The sequence below is a fragment of the Sphaerodactylus townsendi genome, linkage group LG11, assembly GCF_021028975.2.
Source record: "Sphaerodactylus townsendi isolate TG3544 linkage group LG11, MPM_Stown_v2.3, whole genome shotgun sequence".
NCBI lineage: Eukaryota > Metazoa > Chordata > Lepidosauria > Squamata > Sphaerodactylidae > Sphaerodactylus > Sphaerodactylus townsendi.
Genome location: NC_059435.1, coordinates 57667418 through 57685229, shown reverse-complemented (window position 1 = coordinate 57685229; position 17812 = coordinate 57667418). Strand labels below are relative to the sequence as shown.

Here is a 17812-nt window from a genome sequence, read left to right as displayed (position 1 = left end):
GGAGGGAAAATCACCTCAAGTCACCAGGCAGGGGTTTGATGGTACCCTCTTTTCATTTGGGTTGATATGCGATACAAGTCATCCTTAAATAAGGCAAGCATCAACTCATGACCAGACATGCATGAATATGTTGCTCACCCCTGCACTGGGTTACTCTTATAAGTTATTTGCCCCTATAGATGGAATAAGGAAGTTCCATTCCAAGGGGCTGATTGGTGATTGTCAGATCACACAGTCATGCTGGGATTATGCAAACTAGTATAGAGGAAAAGCAACATTACAGCATGGGGGGAAGGGAATTTAATATTAAAAGAAGCAGCATTTTATTTCCCCCAAGAGGCTGTGCCAAAAGAAGACAGTATTGTCAAACACTGTTTTAAAAAAAACAGCAGTTGATTTGTTTGTGCTATAATTAACTGTGTTTCTAATGCTCTCCATCAGTCAGACAGTATGCAGAAGGTAATTATAGCTATTTATAGCATTCAAACCATTGACAGGGAACAGCCTTTTTTAAAAAAGCAAACAGGGGGAACAAACAGGGAGAGGGAATCATGAAAAGATGCTGATCCTTATACAAAAGTTTCTCGAGGCTCATGTACAAATCCCGCCCGAAGCATACAACGTGCAAAGCAAATGGCAAAGGAAGTGTCTGCTCACTTGCAGGAGAGGAACGTCTTGCTAGTTCTATTCATTTTGCTGTTTCTTTTCTATGGCTGCAATACTAGACAGTCTTATTCAGATGCAGCTCCCACTGGACTAAACCAAGATTTACCTCCACGTAAACATGCATAGAAACTCCACAGCACAGAGTAGCAGGCTGAAGTACTGCAGTCCAAGTTCTACTCACAAGCACCTGAGATTGATCCTGGTAGAAGGCTGTGTCAGGAAGCTAGCTCAAGATTGACTCAGGCACCTTCCCCACATGCAGAATAATGAATAGAGCCAGTCCTGTTTATACATGTCTTTTTTGTATGAACTACACATACACCCAGGAACTAATGAGTCACTCTTGGGCTGTTGTCTTCACCAGAACATCTTCTATCTACAACATTTCCTTTCTTAACATGTTGATTTTCATTGCATCCGTGTGGTTTACTTTGTACACATGAATTCAGTAGCCTGCTGTAAGATTTTCCCCTCTGACTGTGAGAGGATTTCAGAAAGAGTCTCGTCCCTATACTTGATGGCCCGAGAGAGGCTCTGTTTAATGTCCACCTCAGGACTTTCCTTCAGCTAATGGTATCTCTTTACTGCATTCACATGTTGGCTAAAGATAAGTACCTTTACCCAAGACTGTTACTTCTAGAACCTGAAGACAGGGCTCAGGGGCCTCAAGTTTCCCCAGAGGACATCAGATGGTCTAACAGGAAGCAATTCCCCATCATCAGAGTAGAGTTCCTTCCATCACTATGGACAAGTCCCACAGATAAGCACCAGTTCTGTGCTCTGGCTTCTTCCCAGGCAACTTCTCATCCTCCAGGGCACAGGTGTCAAACTCGCGGCCCTTCAGATGTTATGGACTACAGTTCCCATCACCCCCTGCAGCATGATGCTGGCAGGGGATGATGGGAACTGTAGTCCATAACATCTGGAGGGCCATGAGTTTGACACCTCTGCTCAAGGGGGAAACAGGCTTCCCCTTTCCCTAGAAGAGCTTTCTGACTCTCCTACCAAGCATATCTCCCACCTCATGATGGGTTGCGAAGGACACAAACACTGTTGCGTTTGTGTAAAGTTTCTGGTTGTGCATGAATCCAGTGAGAGCTTTTTTGGATGTGTTCTACTAAGTCCACTCCCCCAGGTGGAAAGATGAGCTCGTTTATTCCAGCCAAACTCCGTGGGTTAGATGAAGGAGCAGCAGCTTTCAGCCTCAGTCAAGCTTTGCTCTAGGAATCACTATCACTGGGACCATGATGTTTCTCATTCAGAGAGATGAAAATCAGAACAAGACCTTCCATGGGCAATTCAAAATGCATTATGCATCATTATCGGTCAAGAATACATTTGGGTTTCCACGCCTGCTTACCTCAGAGTTATTTAATTGGCATCTGTGAGTTCCAGAAAACCACCCTTCACTTGAACATTGGTCAATGTCCACTTTCTGCAGATTGACGTCCATTTTCACAACACCCCTGCAAGAAAAAAAGATGACATGGAATCATTTTATTTATTTATTAAATGTATAGGCCGCCTCATCCCTGAAGGGCTCATAAAGTTGGAAGAGACCCCAAGGGCCCTCAAGTCCAACCCCCTGCAATTCCCATAAGCAGGAAAGAAAGTGTCAGTTCTTAATGGCAAGAAGGAGAAGGTATGATTAGAGAACAGAAGCATCTCATTCACCTGTTCTGGATCATGAGTGCCAAATATGTTCCACATATGAGCTCCCAGAGTAGGAAATTAAATTCTAATGAACTGGTGTACAATAGCAAATGGGAAGAACATTTAAATGTTTTGGATAGCTTTTCATCTAAAAGACATTTATATATTCTCCCACTCCACAGAGATTGGTCCACTCCTGCCTCTCTATTTTCCTTTGGGAAAACAACACGGCGACAAGCCTCCAAGTAATTCTTAGGTCCCTTCCGCACCTACAGAACAATGCACTTTCATTTTAGATTAGAGTACACCACCTGCTCTTAACCATTAAGCCACTGCTGTTCCCTTAAGAACATCCTTGAGCAGATCTTCGGATGATAATTTTCCCCCCAAAAAAACAAACTACCGTCCTTATCATATGGCTCAGTGACCATTAGATAAGGGAGAGTTAAAAGTTTCTGCTCAGGCACAAACTCAGTCTGAGAACCTGGGCTAGATCTGTTTGACAAGATTGCTAAAAGCAGAAATGGGGGGAACTAAGTATGCCATGGGAATAAAAAATAGATAAGAGGGAGACAAACAACATTTTTGCTACAAAAAGGCAACATGGCTACTGTTCCATATTTCTGGCTCGCGCAGAGTTTCCAGGGCATCCAATTCCTTTCGCAGGGGCTTCGAAATAGGATCTGCTATGACCCATTACGGTATTGCCAAGTTACAATGCACTTCTAGTTTTGCAAGCAGCCTTCAAGTACAGATTAACTCCAGCACAAAGCTTTTGGAAGCAGCTAATATTGATCTGCAAGAATTACGGATCCATCTGAGATTTACCTTTCTGCCAAGCTACTTTGCAATCTCGGCTCTTGGGGAACCATTTGTCAATCCAATAAGGCTTGTTTTAAGTCTGCGAGATTCTACAGAAAATTAACCTCCAGCCCTCTGGAAACAATCAGACATTAACCGAAAAGCAAGAGGAAAATGATTTTGTTCTTTAATGCATAAAAGCACTGATACGCCTCTTGAGCTGATACACTTCATTATTTTTTGAGGAGGAACTTCTCTCTTACATCACCAATTACATTAGCCCTGATATAGCACTGGTAGTCTGAGGATTGTACCAATATGAGGGAGCAGAGCAAGCCATTCAGTTCATTTTCCTCCTTTGTAACTGTAGAAAGATCTCCGCATCCCCTGTGAATCAACAGTCATGAAATACACTAGGCCAGTTTGGAGCAGCTTGTGGAACAGTCAAAGCTTTTCTTGTCTTCCCCCCGTCTATCCGCATTTGTAACATGGATCATCCATCATAGTTAACATCTGGCATTGGACACGTGTTATGGCCACTACCCCCTCCCCTCGCAACGAGTTCCCCATGAGATTGCTCCAAGAAGCGCCCCCTTTTGCCTGTCCTGAATCTGTTTCCTGTGAACCTATTTCCTGTGAATATGCTGTCATCCAGGCCACTAACGTGGATAGCTGTAAAAAGGGCTTGGACAGATTTATGGAGGAGAAGTCAATCTATGGCTACCAATCTTGATCCTCCTTGATCTCAGATTGCAAATGCCTTAGCAGACCAGGTGCTCAGGAGCAGCAGCAGCAGCAGAAGGCCATTGCTTTCACCTCCTGCATGTGAGCTCCCAAAGGCACCTGGTGGGCCACTGCGAGTAGCAGAATGCTGGACTAGATGGACTCTGGTCTGATCCAGCAGGCTAGTTCTTATGTTCTTATGTTCTTAACAGTCAATTTGATGCTTTAAGAGAGTCATAGAACAAAAGAAAACGTTATCGAATGGCGGGTTATGAGAGGAAATCAGTCCTGAATCATTTTGGTCTTTATTTTTTTTTAATTATCTTGTGGATTCATTTTTTCACATATTAAGTTAATTTTCTGGTGTTTGATTAAAAAAACAGTACTAAACTATTGCTATTTCTATAGATGTGTACTTGGGAGTGTGTGTGAAACTGTTTTCATGGACACTAGCCAATAGGGACTGCAACAGCTGCACAACACCTGAATATACATTTGTTGCACCAATGCAGAGCAGATTCTATGTTTTGAAGTTCAAAGTCCTACAAAAAAACCCACCCTCAGCCTCCTTCATACAGAGAAAGTAGACCTAGAAAACATCTTGCAATTCTAGCTGCAGTCAGCTATCAATGATGCTTTCTAAAAACAGTACTTTCTGTCTGCCTTCTCTGCACAATCCCACCAGCCTCTGCTAGCTGTAACTAAACAAGCAGAAATGTGCTTCAACCTACCTCAAAGGGAAGCTTAAAAGATAATGGAAAGGCAAAGAGGATAGTAAAGTGACTCATTTTGTTTCTGAATATATTAAAAGTGGCTGGACAGAAACGGGGGTGGGAGGAGAGACAGGCAGACTTCCTTGATCAAAAGTGAACAGGCTCGGCTAGACTTAGATATACTTATTTACACACAGTGCATTATGTTCCCATTTATTACAGTCAACCAACAAGCAAGCACCCTGTGAGGCTTTGCCAGTAGACTGGCAATGTAAGTAGCTTGGGATGGCATCCAGGCTTTTAGCTCAGAGGTAGGAAAAGAAACTTAGATTTTGGCTGGATCAGAGGCGTAGCTCCGGGGGGAAGGGGGTGCGACGCACTGGCCGTGTGCCCTTGTGGGGTGTTGTGAGGGCATTCTGGGGGTGTGGCAAGGGCGTTCCGGGGGCATTCAGGGGTGGGGCAGAGGACACACTGGTGCACCGGGCACTTTCCCCCCCTTGCTACGCCTCTGGGCTGGATACATACTTTATGTCCAGAAACTCCTAGCTTTGTTCCCCAATAACTCCAGATAAAAGGCAGCAAAAATTGAGTGATATCTTTATCTGCCTGAGGCCCTGGAAAGGCACTGCCAGTTAAAGTAGACAAGACTGAAAGAAAACAGCTTCATACATTTGACACTGGAAGATGTGCCATTTTTGAAAAAGAAACACAAGGAAAAACTAAAGAGCACCAGGCTTAAGACTAGTGTGACATGGGGATAAATGACTTGTCCCTCATTCACAGCTTACCTCTGACACAGGCTCATTTGGTGGCCTTAGAAAAGCCATACTTTCTAGCCCCATATCAGTGCAATAATAATACTGACCTATGGTAGTCACAGCTTTCCAGAGCTCTCTCAGCCCCACTTACCTCACAGGGTGTTTGTTGTGAGGGGGAGGGAAGGGCAAGGAGATTGCCAGCCCCTTTGAGTCTCCTATAGGAGAGAAAGGGGGGATATAAATCCAAACGCTTCTTCTTCTATCTTATTTCACAATTCAATATTGTGGGGTGAAAAAGTTTGACTGCTGAAAACAATAAATGCATACAAATACTATTAATAAGCAGGGTACTAACAAAAAAATCAGTAATTATTTTTGTAACAGTAAATAATCAAAAAGGATTGTGGGTTCAGTGATCAATAAGGCCCTTCCCTTCTCTCGCTCGGGAGTGAGGTAGCCTGCTGAAGTTGCTCCATGGAGCAATCTTGACATTTTTAATTTTACAATTTGTATATTTAATTCTTGGAAGATTTTTCTTTAACTATATCACTGCTCGTCCTGAAATTTTGTGACAAGAACAATTCAAAATCTGAAATGACTGCTTTGTTTTCTCAGCTAAGCAGGAGTCCTGTATTAGCTGGGCTCTCCTGGTGGTTGATAAGGACACAGAACATTAAGCGCATGATAAGTAAAATTAGGCATGTCAGCAGTAGATCAGTCGGATATTCATCCAGACTGACAGCACTGTTTAGCAGAGCGCCAGCCTTGCTGGTATGTCAAGAATAATAAATAATAACGGTAATTGCAGACAATCTAACAATCAAGGATATTGTATTGTCGAAGGCTTTCAGGGACGGAATCACTGGGGTGTTGTGTGGTTTCCGGGCGGTATGGCTGTGTTCTGGTAGCATTTTCTCCTGATGAGAAAATGGATCAAAGCAGGGGTGGGCAACCTATGGCACTCCAGATGTTCATGGACTACAATTCCCATCTGCCCCTACCAGCATGGTATCACCCTTATCAGCATGGTAGGTCCTTATCTACCAGCATGGTAGATCCTTATCACCCAATTGGCCATGCTGGCAGGGGCTGATGGGAATTATAGTCCATGAACATCTGGAGTGCCATAGGTTGGCTACCCCTGGATCAAAGGGATCAAAAGGTCAGGCTACTACTTTGCAGATGCCCTCACTATTGATTATGGTTACTTCATGGTTACTGACATGCTAACTGACATCACACGCAAATCAAGCTTGCCAACTGTACCCTTTGCACTTGCTAAAACAGGCAAATGGTTCTTTCTCCCACCCTGGACATTCCACAGGTATATATACTCCACTTGCTTCACTACCACCAGATCCTCTGAAGTTGCCAGCCACAGATGCAGGTGAAACCTCAGGAGAAAATGCTGCTAGAACACGGCCATACAGCCCGGAAACCACACAACACCCCAATCAAGGATATTGTGTCTATTGAAAGCTAATCCCCTTATGACTATAAATATTCCACCTTGTGACCTGACTTTACACTTCTAACACAAAGCGTGATAGGAACATTCATATTTAACACTCTGAATGAATAACCACAGTAGGAAGTCATCTGTTAGAGCAATGTACACCGAGTAAATATTGTATTTTTTCCACTATTAGGATTTTATGGCACATTTTAAGCATACAAAGCTTCTCTGAGCAGCCTACCCTACAGGGCTGTTGTGATAAAAGCAATCATGATCTATGGGGAGATTGCATGTTGCATGAATAGCACTTTGCCTAAGGCAACCTTGTGAGGTTATAACTAGAGTGAGATCAGAACTGGGGATTTTCTGGCTTTCACTTTTAACTGGTTTGCTACACCAGGGCTCAGGAATTATTTCACAGACCATGTTCCACCAGGTCAGGACAAAGCTTATTTTAAGAGGCTTAGTGCCGGCTTCACACACTCGACAGTTTCTCCCTGCTGCATGGAAATCCCCAGCACAGAAAAATGGCTGGCACTTTGGAGACGCACAAGATCACACGGCCACCTTTCTGCCAGGCACCCTGTTGAAATGCAGCACGATACTGAATGAATGGGAGTCTGTTTCACCTTTCAGATGAACAAGATTTATTTCTACGTGAACTTTGCGGAGGTGTCTGTCGCCTGGAGCTCAATTGCCACGGCAGGAAATCACCAGCGACTACCTGGAGGGTGGCAACCCCAGTAATCAGGAAGCAGTGTACAGCAATGTGGGCAGATTAATTAAGACTCGCTTGTAGAGGGAATAATCCCTGTGGACCATTTTGGAACAGCAACATGCAGCAGTCAGATCTGAAATCTGTCCTGTCAATGAGATTATGGGAGCTTCTAATGCACCCTCAGATATAAGGCACGGATCATGGCACGTCTGGGGAGTTCCCAGTAATTTAATCAAGAAAGCTCGTTAAATAGTCTTTTCTTGCTTCAATTCCTGCTTGGCTGAATTCTGCCAGCAGAGAAAACAGAACATGATGAGGATTTCCATATGCATTAATTTAACAGGTGGGAGGAAAGCAGGGCCTTAACACTTCCCACCATCCTCCTCCCCCCCACTCCACCCCCACCAAAAACAGAGCCCTGATTTATTCTGCTTTTCAGTGTCTACAGTCTCACAGATTCCCCACGGCCACCTTATGTAGTCCTTTGGGTCCTTTTGAGATGTGCCTATTTTCTGAATCAGAAGCTCACTTTTCTGTCATGGTTGAAGCACACACAGATGTTCAACAGGTGCAACTCCCTGTGGGCTGGCAACGTTGAATCCTGCACCCATTGCATTGCAGCCATTGACGGCAAATGGGGGGGGGCTTCTCCTCCCCCCTCCAATTGGTCTAATAAGGCTTGCTGACTCAACCTACTGGACCCACACTGACCTTCAGCCATGCTGTCAGATCGTATGACTACCACCTATACAGGTTAGCTCAAATAGAGCAGTCAATCTCAGCCCAGCAGCTGACATCAAGATAATCCACAGAAAGGTGCTCTAACAACTGTGATTAACCATCACATCTCTGACTCAGGCCACAGAAACAGGACAGAAAATCAGGATGGGCTGTCAAAAGAAGGAAAACGACTCAGAGCATTCGTCACAATTCTCTTGACCGCAATTAACTGTAGAGTTAGAAGAGAAGTCTGTACAGAGACTCAAGGTGGCTTACAAGTTCCTTTCCCTTCCTCTCCCCACAATAAACACCTTGTGAGGCAGGTGGGGATGAGAGAGTTCCGAAGAAGAAGAGGAGGAGGAGGAGTTTGGATTTATATCCCCCCTTTCTCTCCTGCAGGAGACTCAAAGGGGCTTACAATCTCCTTGCCCTTCCCCCCTCACAACAAACACCCTGTGAGGTAGGAGTGTAGAAACACATCTGGTTCACCAGATAAGCCTCCAACACTCAGGTTCTCCAGATTAGAATCCACTTGCTCTTAACCACTACACCACATTGGCTCTCTATAGAGAAGTATAGCCTAGATGGAACCACACTTCAGGGAAACATCACACCTGCATTTAGTTTTCTCCCATCTTTCCCTAACGCTGCAGTGCCTCCTATCCCATGTTGAACAAGGATGGCATTACAATGCAGTCAACCACACCTTTGCATAGCAAGTTCCACCCAAACACTTACTGACTGGTTCCCCACCCTGGGACATGGACAATATATATCCCACTAAACTTTCCCTTCTCACTGGACACAGTGTATAACAGACTTCTCTCTGTGATACACCTCTGAAGATGCCAGCCACGGATGCAGGTGAAAAGTTAGGAACAAGATCTACTAGACCACAGCCACACAGCCCAGAAAACTCAAAACAACCAGTTGAATCCAGCCATGAAAGCCTTCGACAACACAAGGATGGCATTATCTTGTTTTTTGCTCCCTGTGTACAACTCTAATGTAACTTGATTTTATTCAGACCTTTGTCTATTGTGTACAGTTAAAATGCCAATAAAGGAAAGTAAGCAAGTAAAGGAATGCCAATAAAGGAAAGTAAGCAACTGAGTAAGTTGACACGGGGTCGTGGCTTAGTAATAAGCAACTGCTTTGCATTCAGAAAGTCCCAGGTTCAGTCTCTGGCACTGACTCTTAAAAGAATCAGATAGTATAGCCTGTAGATCAAGAGACCACTACCTGACAACCCGGAGAGCCTCTGCCACTCAGAGTACACGATACTAGCCTCAGGCCCCTTCCACACATGCAGAATAATGCACTTTCAATCCACGTTTAATCCACTTTATCTCCTTCCGCACTTGCAGAATAATGCACTTTCAATCCACTTTCACAATTGTTTGCAAGTGGATTTTGCTATTCCGCACAGAAAAATCCACCTTCAAAGGGCACTGAAAATGGATTGAAAGTGCATTGTTCTGCATGTGCAGAAGGGGCCTCAGTAGACCAAAGACCTGAACTCTTGAGTCAGGATAAGGCCGTTTCATGTCTATTATATCATTCAGTAGCCCTTGTCCTCATCCCAGTGCAGATCAAATTCTGCTGGTAGGGATGCGGAAATGCATAACATCATGACTTCTGAACGCAGTGCAAGGGCTGGGACACATTGACCATGGAGAACTTGGCACATAGGCATTCTTGCCACTGAAAGAACTGTGGAGGGAACTGTTCACTATCTGCTCATGGAGGTCATATTATTCTAACTGGTATTCCATACTGGCTCACTGAGCAACCGAAGCTCCAATCTACTGTAAGTCGGAACACTTTAACCTGTTGTGTTTCGTTTTTGTAAAGGCTACAGCCAGAAGCATGTGCAGTGCTTATGACAGACCCATTCCCTGATCCTACTCGAGATCCAGAGGGTTGTGAATAGGTAGGGGCTACTCCATGCTGGATTTTAAACCCAATAGCTAATACAGAGCATTCTGTTGAATTGCTTACATACTGCCAGTCAGTGCTGGCCTTTTAAAACTTCATCCTTCAGAGGTTTTCCATGATTGTTTTCCATAGCAAGTATGAAAAGTGTGAAAGCTAGGGTCACCAGCTTCCAGGTGGTAGCTGGAGAGATCTCATTGTTGGAATTGATCTCCAGGTGGCAGAGATCAATTCACCTGGAGAAAACGGCCACTTTGGAAGGTGGACTCTATGGCATTATACATCGCTGATGTCCCTCCCTTCCCCAAACCTAACCCTAACCCTTCCCCAAACCCCACCCTCCTCAGGTTCCACCCCCGCCCCCCAAAAAAATCTCCAGGTATTTCCCAGTCAAGAACTGGCAACCCTAGTGAAAGCAATGCATGCACATATATTGATCCTTTATCATCTATACATGTCTGGGAGATCACAGATGTACATGACTATCTAAATTATTTCCCCGATTTATGCATTTACTACAGAAGGAAGGGCTGGGCTGGGCTGGGCTGGGCTGGGCCTGGCTGGGCTGGGAGGATGATGCAACCCCAGGCACCCAGAGGTGACATCACCACACCCAACATTCACTGTAAGATTCAATAAACCACTGAGTTTGGGGTGAATCCCAAAGCAGCCCATTCAGCATCATGATGTCACTTCCATGTATTGGCCAGAAGCGATACTGCGCCATTGGCACACTGCCAAATGTTCTGCTGTTTCCCCTCCATTGCCCAGCTGAGTGGCAGAAGGATGAGAGACTGGAAGTGGAAGACCAAGAATAAGGCCTAGGGAAATTAGCGGACTTATTTCTGACTAAATGCGCAGAGGATTCAAAAATAAAATATAATATCTTTGGCTGCACTGCTCTCACTGTTCACAGGTGAGGAGAGGGGTCTAGGATATTCCTAGTCATTTGCTGTTTCTTGCCAGATTGGCATTCTCCAGTGTGCCCGAGGAGAGACCCGCAACATAAATAATACAGTCCATACAATCCTGTGAAAGAATGCCTCGTCCATTTTTTTTAAAAAGGGAAGCCACATCTTTGGCTTTCTGTAGAGAAGATAATCTGGAAAGGATGTCAAATAGTTGGCAGCTCGTTTAACAAGAAAACACATTGAAAGGTTATTTCCCTCTTTCCAAGCCTTGAAATGGGAAAGACAAACGGAACAAGATCATGAATATGTCCCTGGCAGATGGCTCGGAGAGGCATTTTGGTGGTGGTGAGATTCAGTGCAGCACTTTCAGGAGAGAAAGATGAATATTTCATTCTCATATTCTTAAGGGACCAACCAGAGGAGCTTGGAATTAAAAAAAAAACATCATTACCATTCAATGACACAGAGAAGGGAAATTAAAAGCCTGTTCTGAGAGGCATGTGTGGTGATTAATCATAATGATATAATGACACAGGTATAATTTTTTTTTCTCGTTATCGTTTCAGATTGTGAATGGATTTATTCCCTCTTTAAATGAAAATGATATTTCGGTACCAAGTAGTTGTAGAAAATGCTCTAAAGCAAGGCGATGTTCACGGGAGTTGCTGTGTTCTCCAGATACTAGGCCAGAGGCCAGAACAGATGGCTCGGAATGGACCATCTGCAGAAAAGCTCAGGATGATTAACAAAGGCATCCTTGCCAAGAAGTCAGGCTGGGGCACCCTGACCTGGATGGTCCAGGATTGCTGGATCTCATCAAATCTCAGAAGCGAAGCAGGGCCAATTCTTGGATGGGAGACCACCATGGAAGGCTCTGCAGAGGAAGGCATGGCAAACCACCCCTACTTCTCGCTGGCTGTGAAAGGTCTTTGCTGTAGTTGCCATAAGTCGACAGCAACCCAACAGCACTTGCTAGCAGGTCAAGCCTGGTTAGTGCTTGAATGTTAGACCACCGAGGAAGTCCAGGATTGGTATGCAGGAGCAGGTAAGGACAAAGCTCTTCTGTCCATGGCTTGCCTTGAAAACCTTCCATGGTCACCATGTCAGCTGCACTTTCCACCACCAAAGTCGGGCATCATGTGCATTTCAGTGGTATGAGGTCACTGGGGAGAGAATGTGCTGCTTAACACACTCTGGGGCCAAAGTGGAAATAGCCTTGGCTTTTTCTAAATGCACGTAGTACAATTCTAAACAGAGTTACACCCATCTAAGCCTGTGGTGGAGCAGGCCTACTCTGACTTGCAGGTCCTATTCCATTCCTACCCTCTCCCAGGGGTTCCCAACTCCTCCTGGAGGCCTCCCTCCTCTCCCCCCCCCCCTGGCGGGGAAGTCAGGACCCCCAGCTTTCCTTCCAAACTCTGAGGTCCAGCCTTGGTGTTCCGGCTTCCTCACTCCTGGGCATCACTTGAATGAACCATTGGAGGGGGGGATGCTTGGCCCATCCCATTGTACCTTTTTACCTCTATTAGCATTTCTAAAAAAGGTGGCTGAGGTGAGGCTGGAAAGCAGCTGAACCAGCTTCCTCCTTTCCTCCTGCCAAGGTCCCTGGGTCTCACCTGGGAAAAGCTCTTTCTTCACAAAGTCCACTGATGTCAATCCTCAGACAGGAGTAACTCTGCTTACTCACTTCCTATACATCTCACAGGGTAGTCATGAGGATAAAATGGATGAGAAGAGAAAAATAGGCTGGTTTGGATCCCCATTGGCAAAAATAGAGTATAAATTAAGTGATCAAATTAGATGAAACGCACAGATTCACCGGGGGGGGGGGGTGTCCCAGTGTATTGTATGCAATTCTTGTTTGCCATCCCTTCATTAAAATTGGGTAAAGTATCTGGGAACAGAAGAATTTGCTTTCAAGACAAGCACCAACTTAGTTGGAATGCCCTCCAGACATGGCTATGGTTCATTTATGTGTTTGCTTTTTCCCTTCATGTTGCAGCTGATGTGTAGCAATCCCACAGGGTTTTCATGGCAAGAGGCATTCAGAGATGGTTTGCCACTGCCTTCCTCTTCCTTCCTGGTCATCTTGGGTGGTCTCCCATCCAAATATTGACCAGGGCTGACCCTGCTTAGCTTCCAAAATCTGACAAGAGCAGGCTAGTTGGAGCTATCCCATTACAGAAATAGCATAATGCAACCGTACCCTCAAATATTGTCTGAAAACACAAACTACACAAACGACAAAGGACTGGTGCAATGATATTGTTACTTCCTGCTTCAACATGTTACCAGGGCAGCATGGGACTGAAGCACGAGGAAGGGGGAATCCTGATTTCAATATATGTAAAAACGTGTATTCTCGCTTCAGAATCAGCAGCATTACACATTTTTTTAGTTCAAGGCAAGGCACAGTATTTCCTCCCCCATCCAAGGTTCCCAAACCATAGGTGCAAAGCAAATACATTTCTGCCTATATTTAAATGCATACCAGTCTTTTCCCCCTTCTCTGTTGCCACCGGAATTCAATTAAATCCTAACTACTTCCACAATGCATTCAACATAATCAACAGAAAAGAACACACCATCAGCTTTGTATGCTCATGGTAAACCAATGCATGTCCTCTGCATACTTCTAGCCAAGAAGGAATTAAATATTACAGATCAGGCTTCCATGAGGATGATCCATTTGTTAGGCATGTGTCCTTCCTGCAGGGCAGAGCTACTTTTGGTAACCTGCCATGATAGGAAGGACACTAGAGTCCTGCAATGACCATCAGTCTGTTGACAAGAGTTGCCTAAAGCGGTCGTCCTGGGCTAGCTTCTGCTGCTTCCACATCCACCTCTGATCACTAATGCCATGAGGGTTGGGCCCATAGCACCCCCAGTGGTGGGGAAGAATCTCTGCAGGTTGTGGAGAGAAACGCTCTACGTTGCTGCCAAACCCCCAGTCAGAGGGGGGGGGGGTTTAACTAGTACCACAGCAAAAGATCCATGATGACCCAATTTTGCCATGTGGGTGCTACGGCAATGGTCAGAATCAGAAGTATGACACAAATGTACTTTTTCACCATGGATATACAAAGAAAAAGAAGAAGAGTTTGGATTTATACCCCACCTTTCTCTCCTGTAAGGAGACTCAAGGTGCCTTACTGGCTCCTTTCCCTTCCTCTCCCACAGCAGACATCTTGTGAGGTAGATGGGGCTGAGAGAGTTCCCAAGAACTGTGACTAGCCCAAGGTCACCCAGCAGGAATGTAGGAGTGCAGAAACACAGCTGGTTCACCAGATAAACCTCTGCCACTCAGGTGGAGGAGTGGCAAATCAAACCCAGTTCTCCAGATTAGAATTTACCTGCTCTTAACCACTACACCACACTGGCTGTCAAAGCCAATGGGTTGGGGAAACAATATGTGAAGCAGACCCTGGAATTATTATTTTTTCAGGATTGTGGCTCTGAAAAGGCTCTAAAATTATTTACAATATTTTGGGTAAGATTTCCACTTGACCTTGCCTAACATTCAAAAAAGAGCTACAGGTTTGACCTGAGTGAACGTCTAAACTATACACAGCCAAACACCACTCATGGCTGATAGTGTTAGAAAAGATCTGAGCACATATAGTTAACATGTTCATTAGAAATTATTCATAAGAAAGTTCTGGGCCAGGAATGGCATACTGCCAGAGAACTGTAAATAAAAAAATAGGAAAGGGGTGGAGAAAATAGACAGAGAAACCTTTTTCTCTCTCTCCATAACACCCATGAGCACCTGATGACATTACGGGCAGTAGATTCAGGAAAGACATTTCTTCACTCAAAGAGCCACTTTCTTGTGGAATTCATTGCCATTGGTGATACTGGCAGTCCCTAATCTGGTTTGTTTTAAAAGGCAATTAGACAAATTCTTGGAGGACAGGGTTATTAAATGGCTCTTTGCGGCTATAATGAAATGGAGTCTCCATGTTCAGCAGGAGTGATTCTCTGACTGGCAGAGTTCAGGGCCAATAACCTGGGGAGGCTCTAGCCCAGTGGTGTCCAACTCTGGCACCTCAGATGTTCATGGACTACAATTCCTACCAGCCCCTGCTGGCATGTAAAACAGGGTGCTGGATTAGACAAGCCATTGGCCTGATTTGGTATGGCTGCTTTTATATTATTCTGTTCTTAAAAAAACCCTTCTCTGAGTCCCCTAGCAATGAAGGGCAGAAGGATCAAAAGTGAAATGTAATGATTAATTTTCTTTAAAAATATATCTAATACCTCATCTAGCTCTTGTAGACAGTGGTCTCCGGGGGGAGGGTTTAGTGACTGGACACTAGGAACTGTATTTTGGAACACTGTGTTTTATAGAGATTTTAGTTGTTTTAATACTAATAGAGCCGTAAGTTTGTACTGTAAATTATTGATGTTTTAAATTGTGCTCTACTTACATGATGTTAACCACCCAGAGCCCTTCAGGGGAGAGCGGTACACAAAACTTTATTATCATTATCATTATCAATTATTATTATTATTATTATTATTATTATTATTATTTAATAATAATAATAATAATAGGAGTCCCCAGTGTGATGCCCCCAGAAACCATGGTACTTCCTGCCACCTTTTCCAGCACCCTCCAAGTGTTTTTAGTCAATGGATACCACTGGGTAGAGCTTTTGTCCAGCAAGGTTTCTGATTGACTATTGGAAATCTGATTGGCTGAGAAGAGTTTTTTTTTTATGTGGCTGTGGTGGTAACTGTTGCTAAAGCGGCACAAGGATCTACACTAAGTCACTGAAATCATGGCAATCATTTTGTGGCTGGCTTCCCCTCCTGCAGCAGCCATTATGTGTCACTGTGACATGTCAGAATTCCAGGCTCAAAACATTTGGGAACCCCTGATCCATATTGAAAGAAAAAGACCATGTGTGAATGAATCTCTTAACGCTGACCTGATGATCATGGCAAACATCCTGTGGAGGATTCGGGGTGGATAAATTTGCAGTGAAAAGAGTTAAACTTGGAGGGAGGGAAAGTGCCTAGTAACCGTGGCCACAATGACCTCTACTGGACAGTTTGTGTGGCAGTGGTGTAGCTTGCTTTGAGTGGGAACTTGGGTTGCATTCTCTCTATGCTAGAGGTGGAAACAAATACTTCTGTTAGAAGGCTGCATTGGCTGTGTCTGGAAACCAGGATAGTTTACGGAAAAGAGAGACTTGGACATGAGCAAACTTCAGACACGATCTCCTCAAATAACGTTTAGAAGGGCTGACAATTTACCAAAAGAGGTTACTTTCCAAAAGAAGCTGCAGCAAAAATTCTTAGCAATTCTATGTATTTATCCTCAATTAGAGTAACCCAGTTAACTTTTGACCTTCCAAATTCCTCTGCAAAATGAACTTTGCTGACAAAGTGGTTTCTAACTCAGTGCAGGAGTGGGGAGCTCACCAGCCTATTACATAATCAAGCAGGGGCACAAATAGAAGAAAGGTCAATCCAGGGCATGAAAGGGGAGGACACTTAGCCGCTGGGGAGTCTGGATTAGAAGGAAGGGTGCAGTGCCAAGAATGGGCACAGTGGAGACTGTAGCACCGGGGAAAGGCAACGTGCTCAGTAGGTTTGAGATGGGGCCACTAGAAACCAAAACCCATCTTTCTGGCAGGGTCTTTACAGAGGGAAAAGGTTATGTCAAAAGGGAGTCCACACTAACACCCGTGGACCAAAGGGTAACTGATCAGCACGGGGTCCAAAGATGGCTGCAATATCATGTCATGTCTGCTGGCTCCTAACCATTCATGAAAAAATGGGTCATTCATAGTTATTCACCATGGAGTGAATGAAAAATACCACTTGGGTGATGCCTGCAAAGCCAGTGGAGAGTGATGGTGTTTAAACATTATGATTGCTGAAAGCATCCTATTTGCAAAGGGGGGAAAGAGAAGCCTGCTCAGAGAGAAGGGTTGTTCAAATGATGGAGGAGAGCCGTGAAATCGGCTGAGCTCGCAACTTGCATTTCTTTGAAGATGCAAACCGCACCTTTTTGGTAAATTGATCCCCCAGCAGTTCACAGTGACAAAGGATCTACAATTCCTGTCAGCTAAAGCAATGCAAAACTATAACATGACTCTTAAAAATGGTGGTAACGTACTTCGTGGAATAAACATCTACTTATAGGTTGTCAACTGGCCAAGAGGAAGAAAGTCCCATTTTTTTAATAGAGGCTTAATAGGATGTTATCTATCTCTATGATAGATAGGAACAGCAGTGGCGTAGTGGTTAAGAGCAGGTATGCTCTAATCTGGATGAACCGGGTTTGATTCCCCGCTCTGCCGCTTGAGCTGTGGAGGCTTATTTGAGGAATTCAGATTAGCCTGTGCACTCCCACACGCGCCAGCTGGGTGACCTTGGGCTAGTCACAGCTCTACGGAGCTCTCTCAGCCCCAACTACCTCACAGGGTGTTTGTTATGAGGGTGGAAGGGCAAGGAGATTGTCAGCCCCTTTGAGTCTCCTACAGGAGAGAAAGAGGGGATATAAATCCAAACTCTTCTTCTTTTTCTGATGGCCTGAAAAGATTCAGTTGCATATTTCCACACATTCAGCCTCTATTGCAGGAACAGGACGTTTTCTCCAGGCCAGTTAGCAACTATGACTATTTCGCTCGTAAACCTTCAAATGAGGGTAACATGATATAATAAACAGCCATCTCCTTCTTTGACTTTTCTAAAGTTAATTCTTCAGTGTTTGAGGCTCAGCATTCTTTTTCTTTTATTGATCC

General features: G+C 44.4%; 1 protein-coding gene across 1 annotated transcript in view; it reads right to left on the bottom strand.

The window, feature by feature from the left end:
* Nucleotides 1-17812, bottom strand: part of GPR158 (G protein-coupled receptor 158) — a 144063-nt gene that overhangs the window by 121515 nt on the left and 4736 nt on the right. Inside the window, exon 2 of the mRNA XM_048510806.1 lies at nt 2027-2132. Within this exon, the coding sequence (XP_048366763.1) occupies nt 2027-2132 (106 nt within the window). The remainder of the gene's footprint in view (nt 1-2026; nt 2133-17812) is intronic.